Raw genomic sequence first — 20874 nt, 5'->3', positions numbered from 1 at the left:
TCCCCCTCCCGCTCGGCGGGGCCCTCGCCCCCCGGCCCCCGCCCCGCCGCCGCCCCGCGCCGCCGCCTCGCAGCCCCCCCGGTAAGCGGCGGAGGCCCGGCAGCGGCGGCGGTCGGCGCGGAGCGGGCCGGGCCGGCGGGAGGCCGGGGAGCAGCGCCGCCCGCCGCCAGCGCGGCGCGGCACGGCACGTGTCGGGCGGAGCGCGGCGGCGGGGCCGGGGCGCGGCGCGGCGGCGGCAGGCGGCTCTCCTGCTCCGGCGGTGCGAGGTACGGGCCGGAGGGAGGGGGTCGGGGGTGGGTTGTACCTGCGCTGCTGCCCCGGCTGCAGCAGCTCCTGCCTGGCTGCCCTGCCCCGGCCCGTCTGCGGAGCGCTCCGGTGCTGTACGGTGCGTGGCGCGGTGCGGGTGGCTGCCGGTGCGGGGCATGGTGCATGGCACGGCACGGTGCGGGGCGGTGCATGGCACGGGGCACGGCACGGCACGGCTCGGCACGCAGCGCGGTGCTCGGGGCTGGATGCGGCGCGGCTTGGAGCAGTCCCGCGCTCCGCACTGTACGGGCTTGCAAGGCTCGGCACGGCACGGACGTGGTGCAGTGACCCCGGTGGCTGTCTGTCTGTGTCCCTTTCCTTCCCCGACTGTACGTGTGTCTGTCAGAGCCGTCCGTACGTCCAGTGGAGGGGTGGCTTATTGTTACTGTCTGGTGTTGGCACTTCGTTCTGGAGTGAATTTTGTTCCGTGTGTTCGTTTGTGTGTCTGTGGACCGTGCAGGCTCCGTCCCGTCTGGTACCCTATGAAGGGCCTGTTGAGAGGGAGAGTCATGGAACAGACAGTGCTTCAGGAGTGAATGGCTGTGATGGTTCACCCAGGGTAGTTCAGTGGAGTATTGAAATATTTAAGCCTTCTAAAGTGTTTGTGTAATAATACAAATTTCAGCATAGCCATGTGGGAGAGAGATCTACAGGTTAAAACCTTCGTGCCACAAAACTTTGTGTGTTTACTGTCTTATGTGTTGCCTTTTCATTCTGGTATGTGTGTCCTGTTCCTCGGCCATGACAGAGGAGAGGTAGGGGCAGTGCAGCCCACTCCTGTTTTGTTTGGCTTTGAGGCTGTGAGTGTCACAGTATCATCCAAATGCTTTGATGTATGCAGCAGCACCCCTCCTGCTCCTTTTCTCCGTGGACACGCACATCAGTATTTCTTCCCAGGAAAATCTTCCAAGGCCTCTAATCCTTCTCCTTTGTGAGCTCTCCCAGTCTGTGTCTATCAGCCAGAGTCCCTTCTCCTCCCCTATCCTCAAACCAGCTTTGCCCCTGTGGCTTTATCCCTATCTTAACATCCACTCCTAGTCTAGACACTCCACAACTAAATTATTTTCAGCCAATGGCCAAGGGATTAAGGAAGAGCTGAGGAGATGGATGTGGGACCTGATGGCTGTCTCCATGCAGCCCCTTGCCCATGGAGCTGGGGCAGCCTGCCTGCAGCCTGACTCATCTTTGTTGCAAAGGGACAGTATGAACTGCTCGCCTCGGCCCTCAAAGATGTGCCAAATTTTGTTTTTCTCAGCAAAACAGGGAAGCACTGGCACTGTGAAGCAGCCTTTGGGGATGAGGGGGAGCCCCACTGGAGTCCCTGTGAGCAACATGTACGAGATGCTGTAGCTGCCAGCATTGCAGGGACATGCCTGCTCACTTTCCTTCAGAATCCCTTAAGCCTAGGTGGTCAGTACAATGGTCAGTACAAGGTATGGTGATTTTTGTGAGCCAGTTGTGTTTACTGATGTGTTCGTGGAGAGAGCAGGGATGTGTGAGTGCATACAGGTTGGCAGGCTGTGGATTTTTCTGGCCTCCCTTCGAATCTGGCCTGCTGGCATGACGCTTCTATTACTGAAAATTACTTCTAGTGGGAATGCTGAATCACGTACTCCCCATAACCAGGAGATACAGTAGGATGAAGGTATCAGTCATTTGCTTTTCTTTAGTGGTGTTTGTTTTTTTATTTTCCCATTTTATCTTGTGCTCTTCTTGTGGCAACCCAGGCAGTGATGCCAGCAGGCTGGGCACTTCAGCATGGTGCTTATTAGCAGAATTTTCCCTGATACTCCTTTTAAGTTTCTATTTTCAATTTTAACCTATTCTTAAGTCTCTTTATGAAGGGCTGCCTGACAAAAAAAATAATCTTCAGTTGTGTTTTACATCCTTGAGATCTTTCCAGACTGCTGGTTTGTTCTATCTCCATCTTAGTCATCCCATATTGTGCTAGATAAAATTAGCTCCTAACCTTTCCTTATAAATCAATCCCTCTGGCCCACTGGCAAAATTTTGCTCTTCTCTGAACTCCATCTGTTGAGGGTGATAGAAACGCCAGGCAGGATCTCGTAGGTTTCCATCCCACCTTCCTCCAGAGGTGGCACAAAGTGGGGGGCAGGTGGCCTCTAGTGGCCGTGGACAGCCGTGAATGTGCTGAATGGGAGCAGCAGTGCTTTCAGGCTGTGGGCTCTCCATTCTTCAGGAACAGGAGAGCTGGTAGGGTTAGAATCAGAGAACACACCTCTCATCCTCACCTCCTCTCTCGTCCCCAAAGCGTCAGAGCCTTCCAACAGCTGGGCCCCAAGTGCTGTCAGATTGAGGTGCCCACACATTGCATCGCGCTTTCATTGATGGAAACCCCGTGGGTATCTCCCAGTCCCTCTGAAATTTCAAAGCAAGTCCCCAGGGCTCTCTTACTGCTACTACAACTGTCTGGCTTTTAGCTGTTCAGCCTCATTAGAGAAATGGCTTCAGCATAATTTTGAATGTGCTGCTATGATGGGTAAAGAAAGACTGGGTGCTGGATTTTCCCTCCCTTTTAACTTCATTTAGGCAGTCGGGCTGTAGTTTTAAACTCAGTATAACATCTTAGAAATCTGGTGTCAGCAGAATATGTTGCACCCAGTAGTTCTCCAGGATGTAGGTTTCCTCCCTCCCAGAGCACAAAATGCCCCTGGAGCCTCTGCCTTGCTTCAGACATACCTAAGGTTGGCCTGCAACAAAGCACATTGCTTCACAGCCCTGCTGATAGTTTTAGTTTACTTCAAAGGCCCCACAAGGCATGTTAGTGGCACAGAGGTGAAGCTGAGCATTAGTGTTTCTTTTGTTAAATTACCTATACCATTTTGCTAAGTATTAGGGATTCTGCCTCTACAGGAGCTGCTGTCCAAAGCTTCATTATCTTTTTACTCCCTAAGTTATAGTCCTTGCAACATGTTTTTTCAGTCATTCTGTAGCTGTGATTGTTCTGTTCCTTAAAAATGTCCAATCTTTTCTTTAACAGTGGCGATTCCATGGCCCTGCAAAGTGAGGTTCCCCTGCCAGCTCTTCCCACTGGAATAAAATGTTCCCTGCCTTCAGTTCCAAAATTACTGCTGTTTGTTTTCATGGAATTATACCCTTTTCTTGAATTAAATGGGAAAAAAAAAAAAAAAAAGCTAAAAAAAAGGACAAGTATTAACCTTTTCTCTATCATGTCTGCTACTTAAAGGATGGCCTGGATGCTGTATTTGCTGTTTAGATGTCTGTCTTGGCAGCCTATTTCTCTTGAGCTGTTGATGTCTTACTGAGGATGAAATTAGTGATGAGTCCAATGAAGTGTGTTTCAGGGGCTTCTTCCATTATGTTTTGCCTCATTCCTGATAATTAGGAAGGTAGAGCAAAGGATCATCGTTCATCAGTGGTCAGATTAGCTCCTCAAAATCTTGCCTTACAGATAGCCCTGGGATTTTTGGTTTGAATAAGTTCTTCATGTAGGCAGAGTAAGCAGACTGTAGACCTTCTGGAGATCTTCAAAGATAGAAGGGATGATGAAGTGGCCTTACTGCTTTCCTCCTTAGACAACCTTTAGTGTTTTAGTCACCTGTCTTGAACAGTGTCCCATGCTAGGTACTTCAGATGAGATAATAAGAAGCCCCTCAGCAGATAGCCAGGACATAGACTGTAGTACTTACTCCAAAGCTTTCATAGCTGGAGAATAGCTTGTTCTGGAAGATGGGTTTAATTTCTCTTAATTTTATTTGTCATAAATACAAGTTCTTACCAGAGAGATGGCCAAGCTATCCTCTGACATTGCAGTGTTTTGCTCCTCGATGACATCACTGAAAAAAACCATTTTGTCAATTTTGAATTCATTTGTATTCTACCCTTGTAGTTTTAACGAATGTCCCTTTTTTCTGCTGTGAGTTGAGGACACTTTGCTTCTCCCTGTGCCCAAATCACTGTGTATATGCTTACATCTTCTCTGTTCCAGATGAGTTTTTTGGGATCAGTGTCTTCCCAGTGCCAGCCTCTGTACTATCTCCAGTTCTTCCTGGAGTGCAGCCCATGCTGTTTAGGCTGTGCTGCTGCTGTAGATGCTTTGACCAGAGGTGTTTCTGTGTTAGTCTGTATCGCAGTCCTTGTCAAGCGTAGCACCTCTTTGCCTTCCTCACCTGCAGTTGTGTATTGAGCAGATTGTTCCTTTGTGCTGTCCTCAGGGACTTGTGTGTCCTTTAGCCCTGGCAGTGCTGACAGGGCACAGATCTGCAGCCTTGGTCTCTTTGCCTGTAACATGTATTGTTTTGTGTGTGGTGTGTGAATGATGAACTATTTGTCCTCGTCCTATTTCTGTGGTCTGCACAGCTCTCTCTGTGGTTCCTTCTGGCCTTTTTTGGGATCTGTCCAGTTAAAGCTAGGTGCCACAGGACCACTCTGCTGCCTGCTCCTGGCATGTACTCCCAGCACCTCATCTCTCCGACTTTTTCTTTCCCTGGTGGTCAGTCACACCCCAGCTTTGCACTGGTGTGCTGCTGTAGAGGTGGCTGAGCAGGAAGCTTTCCTTTCTCTTGCACAGCCTATGCAGGAGCTATATGTAGCTGATGTCTCTGTTGGCCCCTCTGACCTTTCAGAGAAGGACAGGATTCCATCTAACCTTGATCAGCTGGAGCTGGTGGCCAAAACAGCCTGGGCTGGGCCACTTGCCCCTGCACACTGCTGGGGACAGGCCTGTCCTAGTGATGCCAGGGAGGTTCTCCAGGGGCTGCTGAGGTGACCTCTGGATCAGGAGCCAGGGGCTTGAGGGCAGTGGCCAGCAGTTTCCCACGACATTCCCTTGTCCTGCCCTCTCTCCACAGGTTATGCCACTCTCCAGGTTTGCTGGGTGCCTGCCGGTGAAAGAGAAGGGTTGATATTTTGCCCAGGCCCTTAGGTCCTGAACCAAAATGGCAGCTGGAGAGTCCCCTCCCGTAGGAGATGTCTTCATCGACTTGCAGCAGGTGAGCTGGGAATCCAGCAGCAGCAGCAGCAGCAGCAGCGGTGGGGCTGTCTCTTCCCCGGGGGCCGTGCTCCTGCTGGCTGAGAGCGGGCCCGGTGTCCTGTGCTGCAGCAGGACAGGAGACACAGCCGCGCTTACAGGGACAGGCTGCACCGAGCCCCGATCCTCTGCACACAGACAGCAAACTGCGGCCCAGGAAAGGCCAGGGATTGCTCTGTGAGGTCCCTCTGCCTCCACATGCCATTGGGTAGGGTACACAAGTGGCAGGAGGAGCTGAGCAGCTTGAAAACAGACTGTCCCTATTTAGGCTGGGCTTGGGACACCTGTGCTAAGGTGAGAGGCGAAGCAGTCTCACCCACAGACACAAAGCTGCTCCTAGGCCACAGCTAAGAACAGTGATGCGAGGAGAGGGATCTCTCAGCTAAAGCTGCCTTGCTCCCTCTTTCTGCCTAGCAGATTTGTCACAGTTGGGCCTCCTCCTGTTTCCATGGAAACACGGGAGTCCACAACAGCTCCACGCTGGCATTTCGGCTATATTGATGGAAAATTTTACCAGCTGCAGCTGCTCAGGAGAAAGAAAGAAAGAAAGAAAGAAAGAAAGAAAGAAAGAAAGAAAGAAAGAAAGAAAGAAAGAAAGGCAGGCCGGCTGGCCGGCAGGCACCTGGTGATGCTCATGTCAGGGCACTTCCACCAGCAAAAGGCAGAGAAGTTCCCATTGCCTGAAACAGGAGGAAAATAGGCAGAAAAACCTGAAGAAGGCATCCAAGAGGAACGGGGAGTCTCTAGATTGTGGAGGGGAGGTGGGAAGGCACAGGGTGGTCGCTGACCGAAGGGCAACTCACCAGAGCAGGGATGCTGTCTCCCAAGGGGAAATACAGAGGAGGCCTAAGAATGAGAGAGATGGCAGACTGGGCAAAAGGAAGACCAGAGAGCAGCAGTTAAATGTGAGGAGAGAGAAGTTCCAGCCAAACAAAAGCTACACATTCCTCTAATGGGAAAACTGGCACTGGCATATTCCCTTGATACCTGCCACTCAAGACTGGTGTGGAGGACCACTAAGGTATCCCTGCAGAGTGTGCCTTGGAGCTTGATGGTCCCTTCTGGCACTTGGTTCTGAGCAGAGCTGTGCCTCTATGTGAGACATTGTGCCCCAGGCCTGTTGTATGGAGCCTGGTGCTGTTGGAAGGGCAGGAGGATCCAGAGGGCTTTAGGGGTCTGCCGTGTTTGATTCTTACCTGGCGGTTTCTGTGCAGGGCAGAGATGACGCAGAGAAAGCCTCTCCTGGTGCCGAGGACGATGAGGACTTGGATAAGACTTTGTCAATCGAGAGATTTGGGGACCTGATAAGCAAGTCAGCATCGAGCAATCTGGAGAAGCAAAGTCGCAGCTACAGTGAGAGAGATTTTGAATGTATGTAGGTTTTGAAACATTGTACCCCCTTCCACCCTCACCACCAGCCCTCTCTCAGTCCCACGTGCTCTGCAGCCTTGTGCCAGGACTGCAGATTGTATTAGCCTGCTACTCACTTCCTTCCTCCAGAGCGTTCCCAAGGTGCTATGTACACACAGTTTAGCACCAGTGCCCACGGCCTGTTTCCAGTCTGTTCCTGTTTTCTCTGTCTCCATAGGCATAGCTACTGCACAGCCCACCCAGCAGCCGTAGCTCAGCCCAGGGTGTTTGTTCACCTCCTAGACCCGTCTCTGAGACCTCTGCAGCTACTTCCCCAAGCTGAATTTTCCAGTTTTGAAACAATTTTTCTTCCATGTGGCTGCAAAGAAACAACCAAACATGACCAGAAGCCAGGCTGTCCTCCCCAGTCTGAAAGCAGATGGCTCCAGTCAGACATGCCTGTGTATTTCTAAGTAGCACTCAAGAATCCACTGGGCTTATCTGATCAAAGAAAGGAACTGCAAAATAAAAATGGAGTGTGAATTTAAAGTGCTGTAGTTATCTCACCTGAATTCATCTGAGCAGTGTATCTGTTCCTCTATCTGCTCTTTCATGATGAAGGCAACTGGCCTGCCCAAAGTCACTTTGTGTGTTAGATGAGAATGTACTGACAAGAGTGACCATAAGCTGTTGCCTGGCATAGGTGGGTTATGTTACTCTGTAGTAACAGCAGTGAAGGGCAGGAAGAGGCCCCCATCCAGCAGCCTGTTTGTGTGGCAGACACGTAGCAGTGGTTGGGAGATTTTCCCAGTCTGTGGCTCTCCACAGTCACATATTGCTTCTTTTCCAGCTTGGCTTTGATGAGCTACAACCTTGGGAACATTATGTCCCAAGTACATCACCAGGCTGTTTTCTGCTTGGCCACTCATTTCCAATGGCTGTTATAAAAGCTTGCTGGTAAAAGTCTATTACTGTAGTGCACCTCAGCTGCTGTTTTTTGCCTGTGTCATTTCTCTACAGAGGCTCCATTTAAATAACACCTCCCATCTGGGCTCACAGTCACTCGTGCACATGGCTGCAAGGTGCTGATAGCTTTGCTGTGGGTTGAATTCCTGTCCTGTAGGACCTACCTGCTCAGAAGCTCTGCCTGTGTGCACAGGTGTGCGGATTGGCTTGGAGGACATGGATGATCTGCTTGAGCATGCATGGCAGAAGCTTTTTGAAAATTTTAACTAGAGATTTGTACTGTTTGGGGTTGGGTTTGTTCCCCTTATTAATAGGAGAATCATTTTTCTTTTGTCAGAATCAAGCTTGTTTTCCTCTGAACTCCTGATGTATTTCTGTTGTCTAGGGCTACATCAACCCTGGTTATCAAGAGTTTTATGCAGTTTATATTTATAAAGCTGGAAGATCCGGTTAGGTCATTAGACTTTTAAAGATAACATACCAGCCCATAGAGGTGAATGTTCTCTGGGCTTAGAAATGTTTCCTGCCTCAGTCGAAGCCAGGAATTCCTAATATGTAGGCTCTTCCTTCTGGGCTCCCTATCTAAATTACTTTTTCATATCTCTTGTATCAAGTTCACCAAGAGATGTAATCAAACATCTGGGACACTAGTTTGGCAGTAACTTTCCATACAGGCAGGCAGTGCAAGGAAGGGAGCAGGGAGGGAGGGCAGAGACTGGACGCACAGGAGGACAAGGAGGAAGAAGAGGGAGGTATGAATCCTTTTGTGTTTGGGAGAGGTGTGTCTTTCCCACCTCCAGACCACCTCTGTGGAGATGTGATCAGTTGACCCAAGGAAGGCTGAGTGCAGGGGTGAAGAGGAGAGCAGTGCTCCCCTCTTCTGTGCCAGATCACTCACCATCACTGCCCTTCCCTGCAGTTTCCTTCTGATCCAAAACATAAATGTTTCTGTCTTGGACTGAAGTGAACAAGGCAGAAGGGAAAGATGGGCTGTGTCCTCATCAGCAGCTTTGTGCTGTTGAAGGAACAACATGTGTATAGCTGGGGTCTTCCTTGCTTCTTATATTAGAAATTCATGCCTGACCTACCTGTGGCATGCTGTGGAAGTACAGCAGTAGGACAGGAGGGTCTGTCTTCCACATCTTGTGAGTGAAATAGGGCACACCCAGTTAAGTCAAAGAAAAAATCACTTTTGAGAGAAAAGTGTTTCTAAAGAGCCCAAACTCTTTCCAATGTGCAGACGTCTGACCATTCTAAATCTCCTCTAATCTTGCCACAAGCTGCTTCTTCTGAACCAGGGGGATGTGTGAAATATCCCTGCTGTTCCCAAGGGGGGAAACAAGGAAGAAAAGACTTGAGAAACCAAAGGAAAGGAAACATGACAGCAGAACAATGAACCTGCCTGGCTCTCCCAGGGAGAAGGTTACAGCCTACATTGAAAATGTCCTTTGAAGGTAGTTTTCACTATAAACAGATTTTGCTGCCATGTCACAGGAAAGCTGGGAAGGAACCAAATCTAAACCGTCTGGAAACAATTGCTCAGGAAGAGCTGCCGAGCAACACCCCCTTGCCAAGTGGCTGGTGCCCCCTGATTTCAGCCTCTCCGGGTGCAGCCCCAGGAGCTGTGCATCCTGCAGACTGTCCGTGGGAGGCTTTGTGCCTGCAGCTAGCCCTGGCAGCAATGGCTTCTCTTTCTCTCACAGTAGGATGCTGAACTTACCCTCTTCCCTGCCTGGTGTGTTGCCTTTGTTTTGGAATGAAGGCTCAGAAATGTCCTTAATTTCTTCTCATTCTGTAATTCCCATGACACCCAGGTCAAACCTGTATGAATTTCTCTTTGTGGATTAGTTTAAAGAAAAGTCCTTCTGCCCTGTTTCTTTACCCTGGTTTTTAAAAGACAGCCTCCTAACTGAACCTGAATTTCAGAGGCTGGTACAACACATGCCCTCAAAGTACCTGGGATTTGGACTTAGGTTACTTCTGCACTGTTGTTTCTATGGCTGAGTAGAAGGAACTTTCTGTCAAAGCCTGGGGGATAAATAAATTACATCTATTCAACTCAAAGAAACATTATGCAGAAAAGAAATCATTATCATTTAGGATGGAAAGACCTTTAAGATCATTAAGTCCAACTGTAAACCTAACACCAAGTCCACCACTAAGCCATCGCCTAACCACTAACTAATGTCCCTAAAAAGTTTGTAAAGGGCCCAAATTTTGCTTGTTTGAGGATGCAAGAAACATTTCCCCATGTTTAGGAAGAGGATGTTGCCTGTGGCAGGTCACTGCAGCTCTGCACAGCCATGCAAATGGCTTTTGGCACCACAGGGAGAGTGCTGCCTTCCCCAGGGCAGTGGAGCTGTATTGGGGTGGTTTGGCATTGCACAGGGGCTCTGTCCCCACCTATCCCAGGCTGGACACAGCCTGCCACATCAGTGAAAGAGCTTTGCTATGTCCCTGTGGGCTGGTGGCTCTCCTTGCCCTTCCTGGCCCTTGATCTTCAGACCATGCTGTTTCCTGGAGGGGCGCCTGGCAGGTTCCTCCCAGCCTCTTCCTGCCCCTGACTCTCTTTTTCTCTCTCAGTCCACCGCCAAACCTCGCACCACATCCATCATCCCCTTTCCACTCACCTCCCTTCTGCCCTCAAGTTCCAAAAGAGGCCACCCCGTGCCAGCAGGAGGAAAAAAAGAAGGAGGAAAAAGAAGAAAACTTCAATACCTCCCTCAGAGGTGACCCCCACCATCCAGGAAGAGGACGAGGAGGGAGGAGAAGAGGAGGAAGAAGAGGAAGAAGAAGAAGAGGAAGAAGGAGAATCTGAGGCAGAGGAGGTCCAGGAGAAAGAAATCTCTGCAGAATCTGAGGCTGAAGCTCGTGGGAAGGACACATCCCCTAAGCTGGAGTCCCCAAGCAAACCAAAGGCAAGGCCAGGACGTGCCTATCTGGATGGGGCTTGGAGTCTGGAGGGAGGTGGTAGGAGGGTGCCAGCAAGTATGCTGCTCAGGGATAAGAACTTGTAGCTGTGCAGTATTGTGGGAAGAGTGTTTTTGTCTTTGCCTAGTAGAGATGGCCACCAAAGGACAGTGACAGGTAAGTCATTGCTTGGTGTGGATGCAGGGGTGGGTGTGCATGAGCATTTTGGGGCTGTAAGACCCATGGGGGAAGATGAGTGTGTCTGTTCTTAAGTTTTATAGTACAGTGGAGGGCTCAGTATGAGCAGTCCCAGGGTATGGGGCATGTGGGGAAAGCCACTGTGGCCCATTTTGGGTAGGACCTGTGTGCCAAGGATTGGGGTGAAGGCTGCCTGCCCAGCTCTTGCTGTCAGGGCTGTTGTCTCTGCAGTTCACCGTTGGCAGCGATGAGGAGGAGCCCAGCAGCACTGCGGCCCCCGCGCAGTTCCACATGGAGGAGGAGTGTGGCATCCTGTCCCCCATGCCTCGCTTTGCTGACCTGCTGCAGGACAAGGGCCCTGCCTCTCTCCACAGGTAGGTGAGCAGTGCCAAGCTGCCTGCTGCTCTGCCTGGCTCAAGGTCACTGCACAGAGTCTGTCCCCAGGGGCAGTGGCTGTGCTTAGCCCAAACTTGCCTGATGGGTCAGAAGGGACATGGCCCCAGAGGGAGAGCATCTGTGAGCAAGAGGGCTGCTCTCTGGTGGGATGATGATTCCATGGGACTCCTGCAACCTCCCTGGGTCCATGGGATCCCCATAGTGCAGGGTTAGAGGCACTGGGCTGCACACCTGGAGTACCCTTCCTCCCAGCTAACTTGTGCTGTCATGCTGAGCTGCTGGCTGGGAAGCCCCAGGAGGGGACCATGAGGCCATTGACTCAGGTAGGTCCCTGACACTGGGCACAAGCTGATCCCACTCTGTGGTAGGGAAGAGGAGGAGCAGAAGGAGCAGCCTTCAGGTTTTGCAGAAGATGACTCCTGGCCCTGCTCCTTCTCAGGGGCTTGCTGGTCAGGGCTGGGCCATGGGACCCCAACCCCTGAGGCCACTGGCCATTGTCATTCACCCTGCTTACTACTGTCAGTCTCTTTGGTTCCTACAGCCCCCCTGGGCCTCGAGAGCGTCTGTCCCGTGGGTGGGAGAAGCGCAAGGCCTGGGGCCAGGTGGCGAGTGGCCAGAGGGGTACCTATGACTTGAAGGAGAGGATGTGCATCGGCAGCATGACCACCCTGGAGAGCGCGGCCTACCAGCGCGTCCCCACTGACGAGGCCGAGGCCCAGATGCTGGCGTCTGCTGACTTGGATGGCATGAAAAGTGAGGCTTTACAACACTACCTGTGTTACCAGTGTGTGTGTGTCCCTTTGTCCCGTGCTTCTCTTGCTCTCCCCTAGCAGCCTCAGGCATGGTCTTCAGCCTGCCACAGGACCTTACCTTCCTGTTCCCCAGATCCTTCTTTCCCAGCAGTGTCTCATCTCTGTTAGCTTTGCATTGTCCACAGTGCTGATCCTTATGTTTTCAGCATCTCTACTCCCGCCTACCTCATGGATGCCTGCTCCACCACCCACCCCCCTGTCCTCTCCAGTTCAGGGTTCCCAGCATTTCCCTGAGACCCAGCTCTCTCCTCTCCTGACACACTTTCCCAGCAATCAGCCCTCTGTGTGACACGCTGCCAGCTCTGCTATTGCAGAAAACCTGAGGTGAGGAGCCTCCCCTCTCCTCTGCTCTCCTGCAGAGGCAGCTGCCTCCTCTGGAGCGCCTCAGAGGGGGACTGCCCCTGTGCGTGGCACGAGGACAGAGACAGAGACGTCATGGAAATGCACGCTCCGGGCCTGAGGACATGGAGAATTCAATAGCTTGCTCTGCAGGCTGGAGAGGGAGGGAGACACCAGAGGGGAGTGAGGGAGAAAAGCAGTGCTGCACATGCAGCCTGGCTGTGCCCGGGCCACGGGTGGTGCATCCCTGGGCATCTATCACAAGACCCCACGGAAAGCGAGGACCCTGCTCTGGAGGAGCTGGTGGGCAGCCCCCGGCAGAAGCATCCCTGGGTGGAGCCAGTCTTCCTGGAACCTCATCAGTCCTCGGGGCTGCTGCAGCCGGCACCTTCATGCCCCGTGAGCAGGGGAGCGAGGCACCGGGGCTGGCCCCAGGGCTGTGCTGAATCCCCCAGGGGGGCAGCTTGCTTCCCACACGTCAGCCTGGCTGTCCTGGCTCCTCATCTGAAGGCGTGTCGTTCATGACACCTGACCCCTGACATTCACAAGGACAACATGACAACCCTTCAAGAGCGAGAGGAGCCAGCAAAGGAATCAGAAGGGGGCAGCAGCCCGGAGGTAGTGATAAGCACCTGTATTCGCAACTCACTCGGCTATGAAGACTTTGATGAATTTGCCTTCAATTTTGAAGACTATGATTTATGGGAGGCCATCAGAAACCATCTGGGCTACCCAGGCGGGGAGCCCACCTGTAAGTACCAGAGCAGTGACCCCATGATTGCAGCTGTAGATCAGAGCCCCCTGCTACAAGTGCATAACCCCCCTCCTGTGTTTGTTGTCTGTACCCTCTCCATGTCAGGTTGGTCTTCTGGTTTAGAGGAAGTGCAGTCTGCCCCACTGTGTGTCTGGGGACACCAGAGGAGCTGCCTGAGGCCTGTGTGTCTGTGTGAGGTCTTACAATCTGTGTTGTAGTGCTGAGGTGCTTTCCCCTGTGTGTCTCGCTCGAGCAGCTCCAGAGACAGCTGCATCTTGCTGTTTGTGCTTATCAGGATGTGGCCCATGCCGTGGGCAGAGAAAAAGCAGCTGTTCTGAGGTGTGTAAGGACAAAGAGATTTCCCCTTCCATTTGTAGCACAAGGTGACAGTGTGCTGCTGCTCTTTTTCCTGGAATTTGAGTTGAGGTGCGGATCTGACAGCAGAGGTGGGTATCAGGTTCTAGCTCTGCACCGTAGCCTAATTGCCCAAAGGGAAAAAAAATAACCTAGGCTTTGTATCTGCATGCTTGAACATGGCTGTGAAACTAGCTGATAGCAGGCTGGCTGGTGTGCCTGGAGAAAAGAGAAAGAAAGGAAGCAAGAGTGGGAAAAGCAGGGAAGGAGAGAATAGGAATCTTGAGAGTCAAGAATGTCTTCCTGTTCTCTGCATCTGTTTCTGTACCTTCACATCCCTTGCAGAGCAGTCTCTGAGCTGTCTCAGAGACCATGCAGAAACCAGAGCCTGACTCCCATCTCTCACAGGGCTCCTTCCGTGGTGCATGTTGCTAAAAGGTGGCCCACCTTGGGAGTGGTACTGTTCATAGCCATGGCTCATGGGTGACTGTCCAAATATCATCATCTGGATCATGTGTTAATTTTTCAAGGGATTTTAGGAGTGCACATGGGAGGGTGATGTCCCAGAACTAGCCCACTAAACAGCTTTACACAAAAGAGTGGGAAAGCAGAGTGATTGTAACTGGAGCTCAGGATGCCTTGGTTCAGCTTCTGCCTCTGCCACAGACTGTTTGATCTCAGGCAAAAAACTGAATTTGCCCTGCCTCTCAGTCCCAATATTGTGTTCTCTTTGTCATCTGTTCCATCTTTACAAGCCCTCAGGAAAAAAATGTCTGCCTATGTGCTTCTGCAGGGACCAGCTAGTGGGGATTAGCTTCTGGCTGTTACAGTAACAACTCTGCTACTTGTTACTGTAAATTGATAGGGCATATAATAGTAGCAAAGTTCAAAATAGAAACCTGGAGCAAATTGGTCCCATCAGCTGTCCCAACCTGAATGAGCTGTAAATTAAAAGTGTGAAGAAATTGTTCCAGGTTCACCTTGGAAAACATGGATATTCTTGGGAAGGTAGAAGGGGCAGATCACTCTGCAGGGTGTGATAATGCATCACTTACAAAGTGGGGAAATTGGGCTTTCTAGTATTTAACACATTCATTGATTGCTACAGCTAATACTGTAGGTGCTCTGTACAGTAAACTCTTAATTGTATAATGACTCCACATTGTGGATTAATCCTGCAGAGAGGTATGGCAGAGTTAGACATGGCCGAGACACCAGAGTCTGTTTTGTGCAGAGCCAGCTCACTTTCAGCCAGTGCCACTTGCCCAGCTATTTACTCCATGGCAATGCCTCTGCCAGGACCAACTCAGATCCAGAAGGAATATATTTTGAACAGAATGGAGTCCTTGGTCTCCTTGCATTCTTTAAAGTGTTTGGAGCATGGGGAGTGCTGGACCTGGCACCTGGTTGGCAGCAGGGATGAGCTATCCCTATCACATTGAACTTAGCATCAGCCAGGAGAGACTTGGGCTCTGTGCAGGACAGGGCAGTAGCTTTTTCCAGAAGCCAGCATGGGGCTGTGTCTTACAGTATGTTGATTAGCATTTCATTTAGTCTAGTTTTATATATTTCAAGAATCTGAGTTTTAAGTATCTTTTTATATATTTCAAGAGTCTGAGTTTAAAGTCTTTTTTCTTGCTATAACTTAAGCATTAGGGTGGATGGGCAGTGTGCATTATCCTTGTGATGCCAGGATAGCAGGTTGCTGTCTAGTACTGATACAAATACTTGGATGCCTCTTTCTGGTCTTCCTTCTTGTGGATTGAGGGAAATGAAAGGAGGGGAGCAGGATCTATTGAAGGTGTAAATTGAAGGCAATTGCCTGCTAGCAAAGGCATTCTTGGGGAAGACTTTAACCAGTGCAGTCATATTTGTCATATTCAGATTTAAGCTGGTGGAAGAGGAACTTGTTCACCTGAAGAAATCTGACTGTGGAAGCTAACATGACGAGATCATCTTCTGGAAGAGACTTTAGGAGATGCTGTATGGGAGGGTGACATACCAGTTCATTGTAGTGGAGCTACCATAGGAATTGCTCTCTGTCCTTTAACATCACTGTCTTCACACTCAGATCCTGGGGAGCACTGGAGAGGAGCTACAGCAAGAGCAGCACTCCTTGGGGAGTTTGGCTTCAAGCAAGAAGGACAGACGTATGCCTCAGCATATCACCCTTTGGTCTCAGTCTAAGATCCTGTCCTGAATAAAGACTTTTAGGTGCTCTCTTGAGCTTGACTTTCACTGGGGAAGGCACCAACCTTACAGAACACAGAAAGGGTCTCTGTAGAGCAGCCTGGACCGTTTCAGCTGGGTTCTGCATGGGACTCCAAAGCCAGTGGTTCTCCTAAAATAAGATCAGGTGCCCACCCTGCTCCTATAAGTTGTATCCCCCAACTGGCATCTCAGTAGCCAAAACACTACCAAGGAAGAGCAGCAAAGTAGATCTCTCCTTAGTCTGCTGTAGGTAGGGCTCTGGAGATGTGCCTTCACCGATGCTCTCTGACCCTGCAGCACTCTGATTCCTGTCCCTGTCAGTGAGTATGGGAGTCACTGGAGGTGCTGTCAGGAAATGTGGCGCCTTGCTTTTTATCTGTCCTCCAGCCATTGTCTGGTTAAAACTGTGGATACTTTCTAGGGCTGTTTTTGAACAGCACTGTGTAATAAGTTGTCATTGCTGAGAGGAAAGCTTGCTGTCCTTTGTCTTGCTGGGTAGAGTGTACTTGGAGCCTGGTTTCCCAGTGACACAGAGAGAAGGAGTCCCAGGGTGCATAGGAGAATCAGAAGCTGCAGGGGTTGGAGCAAAGGTGCCAGATACCAAGATCATTTGCATGCTGGACATGCTTGTTTCATGCATGAGCTCATACTGAGTGTGCTGAAGTGGCTGCTGTGCGTGCAGGAACTGAGAAATCCATGTGAAACTCCATGGAAGCCCCACACGTGCCCGGCTCCCAGAAACGTTCGTAGTGGTTATTGGGCTGGTATTGGCTCCTATCGACATTGCAGGGCAGTAAGTGGAGCAGGGAGGAGTCCCACCATCAGCAGGGCAGCCAATGGGGGAAAATGCCCTCAGGCTCAGTATTGATTCCTTTTATATTTAATTTAGCGACCCAGATTTCCAAGGTGCAAGACCATGGTATGCCTGGCCTGATGCTGGGTGTGTCTTTCCATGCCAGAGATGTACAGATACTTTTCTGCAACATCAAAGAGGCCACTCAGACTTAAAGCCCTGTGCTTTTTACTGTCTCTCGTACCCTGAAAGCTGCAGGTCTTGCAGCTAAGTGCAGAAAGGTATATGCAAGCAGAACATTCACCCCGGCCAATGGAAAACTGCCCTTGCTCTGCCAGGGAGGAGACCTTGGCATTGTCTTACAAGCACAGCCAGCAAACCTCAATTGACCAAAGCTGATCAAAAGCCCTGACTCCATAATCTAGTTGGGTGAGCCTGCCCATCCTGTAATGAGGCTCTGAGGGTTTCCATATTCCTGTGGGTTGTCTGTGCTGAGAAAGATACACTTGCTGTCCCTGGGTAGTGTCCAGGGAAATCCTCCGTGGCAGGCTGTTGCCTGGTGCTGTTTCTCTGGGTTTGCAAAAAGGCTAGCATGGTTGTGGCTGCATTTTGGTGGGCACTGGCTAGCCAGCAGCACAGTGATGGGTCTGTAGAGCAGCCTTAACAGCCTTTGTGGGGCTTTGTGAGGCTTTGTCTCAGCCAGCCAGTCTCTAACTCAGACCTTTTTGAGGGCATTACAGCAGCACTGCGGATCATTTAGAAGCAGTGATAGCTCAACTTCACTGCCAGCCTCCGAGCCAGCCCCAGGCTGCAGTGTTATCCTACCGTCTCGTCACACAATTAAATAAAACAGACATTGATATTTCCTTATGTCTCCCAGACCAGCAGCTAAATATCCTTCCCTTTCACTGCCCTTCATGCTTGCTGAGCACCAGGCCTTCCCTGGTGCAAGGGGTGAGGCCCAGCCAGGTGCCTGCCTTTGCTGTGTGGGTGCAGAACTGTGCAGGAAAGGCTGCAGGTTGCTTTTTGTTGGGGGAATATGGGGAGGATTCCCACACCACTTTTTCAAGTATCATGAGTAAAAGCATTTGTGATGAAGCCCCAAGTGTAAGCACAGCCTAGGAGGAAGCCTTCTCTGTGAAGAGGTTAGCTCACATCTCTGGAAGAGATGAAAGTAGGCAAATAAGGCAGAAAGGATCTTCAGAATTCTGGCAGAGGATGGTGAGTTCTCCAGTTGCCAGGGCTTTGATAGCCTAAGTTAATGAGCAAAGGACGTGCTTGGATGTGTTTCCCTGCCAGACAGTGTGTATCCATTAGACAAATTGGTGGGTTTTTTTCCTTTCCTGTGTCTTCAGGCCACCGCTTTGAAGATAACCCAGGTGTGAGGAGACATCTGATGAAAAAACCGTCTCGGAGTCAGGTCACCAGGACAAGTAAAAAATTAGCATCAACTCCATCTGTCAAGAAAAAGAAGAAGAAGAAGAAGTTGGATAGAAAGCCCCACGAGGTATCCATGTGCTGTCCTCCCACACTTGTTCAGAAGCCATAAATCGGGACTAGAAACATGCAATTTATAAAGTGATGTGTTTCAATATAATTATTTACATGACCTTGAGGGTGACATTTCATGCTGTTATCCATTACCATGAGAGCTGAAAATAGACTTTTTTCAATATAAGGGGAGATTTTCCTGTAACCGCAAAGCTCTGACTTTAGGAAAGACATTTAAAAGTCACAGAAATGATGATGTTGTTGTGGAAGTTGGCAGCACAGTAACATCACTATCTTTGGTAAGTGTGGGAAATTTAGGGGGACACCAAGAGGAAGGCAGAGGACAAAATTGCAGCAGTTTGGTAGAAAGGGATGCCACATTGCATTATTCTCTCTTTTCTGCCCACATCATGTGACTTGGAGCTTTCTGGTGCTCCATGTATTGATGAAAGCTCCTGCCATGCTGTCGGTGATATTTATCCTGGCTGCTTCTGTGCAATAAACCTGTGGTTAAACCATGGAAGGTTTGTTCCAGTATCATGTCAGACCAGGCAGTACCTTGAGAAGAGAGCTGAGGCTTTCTATGTGCTGCTAGTAGAGCTGTATGCATCTCGTGTCCTTGTGATCCACACTAGGTGTTTGTGGAGCTGAATGAGCTGGTGGTGGATAAGAACCAGGAGATGCACTGGAGGGAGACAGCCCGCTGGATCAAGTTTGAGGAGGATGTGGAGGAGGATACAGCAAGGTGGGGGAAGCCCCATGTGGCTTCACTGTCCTTCCGCAGTCTGTTGGAGCTCAGGAAGACTATTGCCCATGGTGAGTGAGGAAGAGCAGACCAGGGTTTGTCTCTTGCTCTAGGACAGGTTTTGCTGGATAGCTTCTGTCACTGTTAGGTCCCTCACTGGAGGCATGAAACAACATCTGTGTCCAGGCTTCATGTAGGGTCTGTGGAGACAGACAACCTGCAGCCTGTTTTCAGGGTTGCATTAGCTCAAGGGTGCCTGTGTTGGTTCCACACTCTGCTTCACTGGTCTCAGGCACATGGAAGCTGCAGCCCCCAGCTATGCCTTGGCCAGCAGGCCTTGGACCCATCTTTGACGTGGTCAGCAAGTTTAGTCAGAGTGGGAGACTGAAATGAAAGGAGATACCAGAATTACCACTGCATCTTGGAGCTTTTGGGTTCTCTTGGGGCAAGGGTTTACAGAAAGGACATGGGGCATTTGGGCATTTCTCAGCTGAATCTGTACCCAACCAAAGCCTGGCTCCTGGTGGAACAGCTGTGTCCCCAGAGTGAATGCAATGGGGAATGTTGCACTCTAGGAGCAGGGCTCTTCCCCTCATGCTGGCAGGTGCCGTCCTCCTTGACTTGGAGCAGACCACTCTGCCTGGCATTGCTCACCTCATGGTGGAGACCATGATCATCTCTGACCAGATCAGGGCAGAAGATCGAGCCAACGTGCTGCGTGCCCTGCTGCTGAAGCACAGGTGGGTGCATATGGATGCGGGCTCTCAGGGCCTGAGGGTTATCTGTGAGCCACAGGTGGCAAGGGAGGCACGTCCCCTCATGGCCACCACTCTCCCCTCAGCCATCCCAATGATGAGAAAGAGGGCTTCTTCCCGAGGAACCACTCCAGCTCCAGCATGAACTCCATCGTGGGGAACCACCATCACAACCACACCACGGACACGTGTGTGCCCCTCATGGGGGAAGAGCGCATTGAGATGGCTGACCCCAAGGCCAACGAGACCGAGTGCAAAGAGGTGAGGGTGACCTGGGCGGGGGGGGGGGGGGGGTTACTGTGTCTTTTTCCACACTCTGGGGACAGCTGTTGGCTGCCAGCAGGCCATGGTGCCCACCTCTGAGCCCCTTTGTGGGGAAACTTTGTAATTCAAGGACTGGATCACCTGGAGCACTGGAAATCGGGTCGCTGCATTATTATTTTGGTACCTAGTCTTGGCTTTGCACTGTATGCAGATGTCTGCTTGAGCATGTAATGGCAGCAGCAGCCCTGGCACTTGCAGGGTGGCCTTTGCTGTGAGGATGCCTTGCTGTGAAGCAGGTGTTGCGTGTGCAGCCAAGGCAAGCCCAGCTGCATTTGTGGCAGTGGAGTGCGAGGCTGTGTAGGGAGACCAAAGCATGGGGACTTCACCCTTACTTATTTGTATTCTTTCCTGGCAGAAAAACCCACATCTTCATAACTCTGAGGGCCATCGTAAATACTTGAAGCTGATGGAGAAAATCCCTGAAGATGCAGAGGCCACAGTGGTGCTTGTGGGTAAGAGGTGGCATGTAGAGTCCCCAGTGACTAGTGCAGATCCTGGTGTGCCCTCACTCCCCAGGGATATTTGGTCCTCTCATACATGTTCAGCTGGGGAATGAGCCTGGTACACTCCCTCCTTTGGTGATGGTTCATCTTCTGTTTGTGTATAGCAAATATAAGGCCTGCCATGCTAGTTCTTTTCCTAAATTAAAAAAGAGGTTGATGGATGCTGCTCCTGGGAGCTGGGGCCCAATTTAGGGGTGGAAGTCCTGCCAGGCTCACGGTATGTCTGGTTTTGCAACTCAGAAGTAGGTGAGTGGTGCCTGAGGGACTGATGGCCAAGCCATGACCCTTCCCCTTGACCATTGCTGCTCTCTGTCTGGCTTCTTAACACCTTGCCAGCAGCTGGGCCCTGTCCCTGACCAGTGTTGGCTGCTGGCTGTGTGGCCAGCAAGCTTTGAGTTGACAGAAGCAGGGCCTGGCTAGTGGCAAGGTCTCAGGTATTGACTGTAGCACTACCAGGACATATTTCCCTGTACAGGAGGGCCGTGAGCAGACAGGCTTGAGCATCAGTGGGCTTGGTGCCTTCTGATTGCAAGAGTATTCCTCTTGGCACTTTGCTGGCATTAACTTCTCAGCAAACCTAACTACACTGCAAGCAAAATAAATGTCATTGTCTACCCAGTAGATTAAAAGCTCAGGCAAAGAGGCTTGGCAACTCA

At 50.9% G+C, this 20874-nt stretch overlaps 1 protein-coding gene across 6 annotated transcripts in view; it reads left to right on the top strand.

Moving 5' to 3' along the window:
• Positions 1-19: 19 nt before the first annotated feature.
• SLC4A3 (solute carrier family 4 member 3) overlaps positions 20-20874 on the top strand; it is a 33916-nt gene continuing 13061 nt past the window's right edge. For 2 of the 6 annotated variants that reach the window (XM_071435074.1, XM_071435080.1), the window contains exons 1-11: positions 129-266; positions 5139-5279; positions 6532-6688; positions 10217-10551; positions 10973-11115; positions 11679-11890; positions 17756-17907; positions 18527-18707; positions 19241-19376; positions 19478-19652; positions 20071-20167. In XM_071435074.1, coding sequence (XP_071291175.1) covers positions 5226-5279; positions 6532-6688; positions 10217-10551; positions 10973-11115; positions 11679-11890; positions 17756-17907; positions 18527-18707; positions 19241-19376; positions 19478-19652; positions 20071-20167 — 1642 coding nt within the window. In that variant the 5' untranslated portion in view covers positions 129-266; positions 5139-5225. Of the gene's footprint in view, positions 267-362; positions 386-5138; positions 5280-6531; positions 6689-10216; positions 10552-10972; positions 11116-11678; positions 11891-12645; positions 13040-17755; positions 17908-18526; positions 18708-19240; positions 19377-19477; positions 19653-20070; positions 20168-20874 lie in introns of those variants that run through there. The other 4 variants (XM_071435075.1, XM_071435076.1, XM_071435077.1 and 1 more) reach the window with 4 other exon arrangements.

The sequence above is a fragment of the Agelaius tricolor genome, unplaced genomic scaffold, assembly GCF_023055355.1.
Source record: "Agelaius tricolor isolate 1412-34295 unplaced genomic scaffold, bAgeTri1.0.p SCAF_10, whole genome shotgun sequence".
Taxonomy (NCBI): domain Eukaryota; kingdom Metazoa; phylum Chordata; class Aves; order Passeriformes; family Icteridae; genus Agelaius; species Agelaius tricolor.
The sequence above is the reverse complement of the archived record's forward strand: the minus strand, read 5'-3'. Positions and strand labels throughout refer to the sequence as shown.